The sequence below is a fragment of the Alnus glutinosa genome, chromosome 9 (genome assembly GCF_958979055.1).
Source record: "Alnus glutinosa chromosome 9, dhAlnGlut1.1, whole genome shotgun sequence".
Taxonomy (NCBI): Eukaryota; Viridiplantae; Streptophyta; class Magnoliopsida; order Fagales; family Betulaceae; genus Alnus; species Alnus glutinosa.
Genome location: NC_084894.1, coordinates 7038470 through 7045951, shown reverse-complemented (window position 1 = coordinate 7045951; position 7482 = coordinate 7038470). Strand labels below are relative to the sequence as shown.

General features: G+C 35.3%; 1 protein-coding gene across 1 annotated transcript; it reads left to right on the top strand.

Moving 5' to 3' along the window:
* The first annotated feature begins 2205 nt into the window (after positions 1 to 2205).
* LOC133877963 (beta-1,6-galactosyltransferase GALT29A-like) lies at positions 2206 to 4281 on the top strand. Its single transcript, XM_062316426.1, has one exon. The coding sequence runs from the start codon at positions 2740 to 2742 to the stop codon at positions 4054 to 4056; it is 1317 nt and encodes a 438-aa protein (XP_062172410.1). The 5' UTR covers positions 2206 to 2739; the 3' UTR covers positions 4057 to 4281.
* Positions 4282 to 7482: the final 3201 nt, after the last annotated feature.

Sequence of the window (7482 nt, the reverse complement as noted above, 5' to 3'; positions counted from 1 at the left end):
GCCATGCCCCCCCCCCCCCCCCCCCAAATTTCCTAAATTTTTTTTTTTTAAAGGTGGGAAAAAAAATAATCTAAAAAATAAAAAAATATAAGGTAAAAATAAAAATTTAGTTTACTTGGCCCCTAGCAAAAAAAAAATTTCGGTCATTGGCCCTTACCCATAAAAACTTCTGGCTCCGTCCCTGCATAAGGGTTGTACTTATATATATATATATATTTTCTTTTTTGGCTCAAAGAAAAAGAGTTGTTAGTTTTTTTCTAGGACTCTCACGAAAGATAGTAAATAATAATAGTATTTTATTATTATTATATTCTGGAATCCTGGAAACGTGAGGTAATCCATCACGTAAGGGAATGACATTATTTTTAGTGGAAATAGGAAATATTTATGAGTTAAATCTTTTGATATTTTCTTGTTCAGGTGTTAACCAAGAACAATAATGAACGTTGACTTGAATATGTGGTGGAATAGGGAAGGTATCCTCTACTCCAACATTTATTTGTTAATTATAAATGTAAAATATTTTAATATTTCTAAACTATAATTAATAGGAATTAAGGTCACTCTCGTAGTAGTCGACCAGTCCATTATCACCGCCCAGTCAGGTTCTAACGCAAGTGGCACTAAAAAAAACAAAACAAAAAAGAAGAAGAAAATGGAAAGAAAAAAAAAAATAAATCAGTAAATTTGCTTCTAATAAGAATATACAAAGTCACTTTCACATACAAGATTGAAATTATTGAATTAAGTGTAGCAAAATTCTTTTATTTTTTTGTAATATTTTTTTTTTTGGTAAAAAGTCAGTGGCAACGTGTAGATTTAATCTAGATTTCAATTCCAAATCTCTTATATATTTCGTGAGGAAGAATGTTCCAAGTAGATTGATGATTGGTCATCTAGTTATATTACATTAAATTGTCATGTTTCCAATCCAATAATTAACCTATTGAAAGAGTGGAGTATGATGGATTGAGATTATGATATTAGTTTGGTATAATTTTACATAAATTTAAACACTTTAAAAGAGAGAGTTACAAATCTTACCTATCTCTCAAATGAGAAATGATACACTTACATAGTTACATATCTTATATATTTATTGTACATCTTCATACAACTAAGTTTCAAATCTACCATTGAATTTGTGAGATCTAACGTGGGTTCCATAAATTTAAAAATGGATTTAAAATTAAACTATATAAACTATCTAATTAAGATAACTCGGCTCCACCGCACAAATCTTCATGGTTTCATACACATCTTGTTGGAATTCAAAGTATTTTTATGAATTTGGGGTGAAATGGGAATATTAGATGAGTAGAATGCTTTGACCAAAATAAAAAATTGAAGAAATGCAGCAAACTGTGATAGAGTGAGAGAAATAAGTATAGTTTTTCAAAATTATAATTGTGCTAAATAAGTTAAATATTATTGCCTAATATAGTAATATTAAATTAAGTAGCATCAAAATGGTGTCTGGCCAGCAATGTGCTAGATTTGGCTCTTCCTATCCAATTAAAAATACTATTATTATAATTGGCCCCATAATCAAATCAAAGCATATGGCCCCACCTCCCAGACCCCACCAACAACACATGATACTTCTTTAGGTAAGCTACACCAAACACCCCATTTTTAATTATTCCCCCCTTTTCTTTTCTTTTTAATCTTTACATTTTAGATTTTGCAATGAAAAATTTTCTATTTTTATAATTGTGTTGTTTGCTTGTAATTGTTATTATTCATTAAAAAATAAAAAAAGGTGCAACATACATGGTCTTATCATTTATGCATCTTTTGTATATCTACATATAAATAAATTTTAAATTCATTATTAAATTTGTGGAACCCAATGTAAATCTCATAAATTTAAAAGTAGATTTAAAAATAAGATATATAAAAAATATATAAGAGTTCTAATTTATAAGAGTTACATGCGAGTTTCATATATTGTGATTGGATTTTTTTTTTTTTTTTTTCATGTTTATTTTAAATTCTGTAATTTTCTATTTTTGGGACTGTGTTTTTTTGGTTTAGCTGTTCTTATTTATTTTAAAAGAAAAAAAATAAAAAAAGGTAGACCTAAACTAGTTCCAATGAAAAGCAGCCTAGGAGCTCCCCCCAGTTATTAACTCTTTTGGATGGTGGTGTTTCAACTTTCATCTGGTTGTCAGTGTCTCAGTCAGAGGTGGGGTGGGGGGTGGGGTGGGGGACCTTAAATTCTCTCACACCAGATTCTCAGCAGAATCCCAATGCAGCTTATTCTCCTCCTCAACTCAACCCACCTTCTTCTTCCCTATCAAACTTTCTGCTCTTTTATCTGGCTTTCAACTCAATCAATCATTAAAAAAGGGTTCTTGAAATCACATCTTTCAGATTGAAAATTTTCAATTCCATTTGCAACCAACCCATTTGTCCATTTTCTTTGCAAATTGAGCTGGTGTTTAATCTTTTGTTTGTAATAGATTTAACAGCCATGAAATTCCCATTTCTCAACCAAATCCCACACTCAAATTTCACTCTCATTTCCATTTCATAGCCCACTTTCTTTCTTTTTTCTCTGTATTTCCACTCCAAGATCTGTTGCCCCAGCTTTAGCTGCTGCTCGGTCGAGAAGTTAATCTTGGAAATCCACTGAACTAAACCCACGTTTGTCTTCTGCTCTCTTTTCCATTTCATGGTTCATTTCATCGGGAAGTCCTCGCCCTGATCCATATTCGCCTCGTCCTCTCTCTTCCGATGTCCAAAGTTCTTGAAAGCGAAGATGAATCTGACCCACGTACATTCAAGATCCACACAGCCCATTGCTTGTGGCCGTCTCTAGCGAAGCCCGTCAGCCGGTCTGGCGATTTCATTGCGCCAATGAAGCGGTCGGTCCGCCCTCTGTTCAGCATTCTTCTGCTCACCGTATTCACCGTCACCGTCAGCTTCCGCGCCGTGGTCCGCCGCGGTGCGGGCTCGGGCGCGTTCGATTTCGACCTGATCCACGTGTTGGCGCAGACGACGACGACGACGCCGCCGCCAGCGCCTGTGTTCAACTCCACGCTGCTCAGATACGCGGCGATTGACATGGGAGAGGCAAAAGCAAAGCACGAGATAGAGCAGTTGTTGGATGGAAACTTTGGTGGCCAGGGCAGGTACCGGACCTTCGCCGCTTGGCGAAGGTTCAATCACCCCGAAGTCAGAGCGAGGTCCTCCAAGGGAATACCGTTGTCACTGCGGTCGCCGCAAATTTATCGGTACTGGTTGGATTTCCGGAGAGTATTGCAGGAATGGGCTCGAAAGAAAGCGGTCTTCGAGCCGGAAATCATGTCGGAGTTGATAAGACTACTGAAGCATCCCATCGATACGCACACCGGTTTGGTGGGTTCGGACAAACCGTACTCGTCGTGTGCGGTTGTGGGGAACAGTGGGATTCTCCTGAAGAGTGATTATGGGGAGCTGATTGACAGCCACGAGGTTGTGATAAGATTGAACAATGCAAGAACAGGGGGATTCGAGCGCAATGTGGGGTGGAAGACCAATGTTTCGTTTGTAAATAGCAACATTTTGCATCTTTGCACGAGGAGGAAAGGTTGTTTTTGCCATCCATACGGCGACAATGTGCCAATCATCATGTACGTTTGTCAGCCGGTGCATTTCTTGGACTATACTATGTGCAATTCCTCTCACAAGGCGCCTCTGCTCGTCACTGATCCACGGTTTGATGTGTTGTGTGCGAGGATTGTCAAGTATTACTCCTTGAAACGCTTTGCCGAGGAGACGGGGAAGTCCTTGGAAGAATGGGGGCGTGCTCACGATGGGGCTAATTTCCATTATTCTTCTGGTATGCAGGCTGTGATGCTGGCTCTGGGGGTTTGTGATAAAGTTAGTCTTTTTGGGTTTGGGAAATCGGCTTCGGCTAAGCATCACTATCATACCAATCAGAAAGGAGAGCTTGGGCTGCATGACTATGAGGCAGAATATGATTTTTATCGAGATGTGGTTGAGAAGCCGTCGGAAATACCCTTCATTTCTGGCAAGTTCAACATTCCTCCTATGGTAATATACCAATGATTTTTCTGTCTGTTGAAATTTGTTGATTTGATTGTCAGGTTTGAATTGTTGTATTTTATGTTGGAAAAGCAGTTCTTCCCCCAATGAGAAAAACAGAGGGGCACAATTTGTTGAACATCTCTGTTTCATATCCTGACCCTGTACTATCAAAGGTAGTTTTGGGGTGATACTATAAATGTAAAACTGGAATCCAGGAATATGATTTAAGTTTCGGGTTCACATAAATTCTTCAACTTTTCATATACAAAAGTTACATCAATCCACTTGTCTACGACTCTACATACCATCTTCAACATGTTTATCACTGTTTTAAAGTTCCTTTCTGTTATGTGTTTAAATGGTTTGTTGGGTTCAGCTCTGCTTGAGTTGTCATAGAGGCTCCTATTGGAAAAACAAATAAATGAAATTTTTTCAGATTTCAGGCCTAAATACTGACATGTTTCTTTGGTTTGAGTCCTCTTCTGCTTTTATATATATATATATCTGGAACTCGAATTGAATACTTAGGATTAAACTTGTTGCAATTAGTTGTAACATGGATATAACTCTTCTGTATTATATTCTTGACAGGCATGTTAAATTGGAGGTCTTGTTTAGCATGCATATCCACCATAATTATGGGTTTATCTTGTAATTATAGATATCCTACTATTTTGGGATTGGTCACTCAAAAAGAGAAAGATTGATTTCCCTGCAGATGTGAAAACCTTAAAGAATGCTCCTAATTCATATGACTGCAGAACATACAGCAGGTTATACTCGAGTTGAATTTATGCAGTGTTTTGAAAGCATTTGAAAAAAATTGATGGAATTCAATCCCATCTATTCAAAATTTTCATTATTTGGTTGAGTATATCAAACAACAATTATACCCCTGTTCGTTTGCAAATGAATCCGATGCAAATAACCAACATTTTCCTCTGTCTAATTGTATTTGAACCCTTGTGCTTCTCAGCTGCTGATTGAATATTCCTGCTTAAGAGTTACTTATTAAAACCACATCATAGCCCTTAACATCACATTTCTTTAGAGTTTGACAAGATCTTTATATGGTGACTGCTCAATTCAACCATGTCTATTCTACACGAATTCCCTCTTTTACGCTCTCAAGTGCTTACTCACAAAATGTGAGAACTACCGGGTGAGCTATCCACTGCAATGTTTTTTAATCTTTTCGGTTTACTCTTTTTCTGCAAGGCAAAGATTAGAGAGTGTAAAAGAGTATAAAAGGGTAAAGTTAGGGAGGCATTTCTCAAAGTTTGTATAGAGCAAAAGGATCATATATAACAGAGATTTATCATATGATTAAAAGGTGAAGTTTATTTGCTGATATGAAGATATTCTGCGTGGAAAACATCAACATCAATCAATAGCACCACTTATTGCAGCGTGATCAAATGCTCAAACATCATTCAATACACCTGCAATTCTTTCTACCTTTCTTTGCATTTGCTTTGCTTGACTTCTAGGAGTCCACTCCACTACACATTCCACAAAGACTTAATGCTCTACCCGTCAAACACGTTCTGTTTGGAGTTAACTTCTTGGATGGGCAATTCGAGCTTTTTGGCTGCCATAAGTATCTATCAAGTTTCAAGGCTCTTGCAAAAGAAGCTTTATGGCATATAAGGATGAGAAAATATTTTTTAAATATTAAATTCTACTTAAATTTTATCAATTTTTTTTATAATTTTGTTTCAAATTTTTTAAACCATCTAAATATAATTTTAAAAAATAAATTATTTTCGTATTCATAATTTTTTAAAAAATTGCACACCTAATCAAGCTTTTAATAACTTTTGTTATTTCTGTGCCTCCAAATTATTCGATTAAAATAAAGAGATAATTGCACTGTTGATCCCTGTAGTATGTCATAATTATTTTTCACTCTCTATGGTTTAAAAAGTTCATGGGAAGTCCCTGTGGTATGCAATAATTACGTTTTACTCTCTGGGTCGATTTTCCGTCCACCATTTTGACGGAATCTGTTAACCCTATACGTTAGCGCCACGTGTCGCCAATAAGATGGCAACACGTGTCCATCTTAATAAAAAAATATAAATTTATTAAAAAATAAATAAATAAACTTATTTTTTTAGAAACAGAAAAAAAAAAAAAAAAAAAACACAAAAACAAAAAAACACAAAAACAAAAAAGAAAGGAAGAAAAAAAGCAGGCCAAGGGGTGGCCATGCCACCCTTAGCCAATGGGGGTGGCCGCTTCGGGCCACCCACCCCTAGGCCATTGGGGGTGGCCACACGCCACCCCCGGCCACCCCCATTGGCTAGGAGTGGCCTGCCTTTTTTCTTTTTGTTTTTTGTTTTCCTTTGTTTTTTTAAAAAATAAGTTTATTTATTTATTTTTTAATAAATTTATATTTTTTTTATTAAAATGGATATGTATCGTCATCTTATTGACGACATGTGACGCTGACATGTATGGCTAACAGATTCCGTCAAACTGGTGGACGAAAAATCGACTCAGGGAGTAAAACGTAATTATTGTAATCCACAGGGACCTCCAATGCACTTTTTAAACCATAGGGAGTGAAAAATAATTATGGCATACCACATGGACCAACGGTGCAATTATCCCTAAAATAAACACCTGCAATATTAAAATGGAAATAATTTTGCTCTCTGAGGTATTTTGACTATTTGTTCTTGAAAACACAGTAATCTGACACGTGTATTTTAAGATCTGTTAGCCAAATTGTCATTTTTTCCCCTCTTTCTGTCTTAATATTTGAGGAGGGGGCTTAGTTGTGTCCTACTTGAGTGAATAATCCGGTTCACCCAGCCAACAGAAAAAAAAAATTAAAGGGAAACTTTAATTACACCTTCTGAAGTATGATGTTTCACTAATTTTGTAATGCTAACCTCGAATTATCAAAAATTGCAATGTAAATATTTTTTTTTAGTCATTTTTTATTTCACCTCTCCATGAAAATTCTAATGGAAGATACTAAAATGTCCAAAATATCTTCGTTTTTTAAGTTAAAAAAAAAAAAAAAAAAAAAACTGAACACTTGCTAACCTACGGCCAACTGGCGGTCTTCATTTTTGTGTTGTTTTGTTTTTTTTTTTTCTTGTTTACTTTTTTATTTTTTTATTTTTAATAATGATAAATTTGTATTTTATAATTTTTTACAAGGGTATTAGAAACATTTCACTTTTTTTGCAGATGGATTTAACGCAAAACCCTAATGGCAAGGGCATAACTACTCATTGGGTGGGGTGGACAAAAATCCTCTCAAAATTTTTAAAACCTCAATTTTTTATTTATTTATTTATTTTTTTAAATTAATATATTTTTATGAATTCGACCTCCAAAATTAATTTTTTACCTTCCAAGATCTTAATTTTATAGTTTCGTCCTCCCTCATCTTAAATTATAGTTTCACCCTTGCCTAATGGTATGACTGAT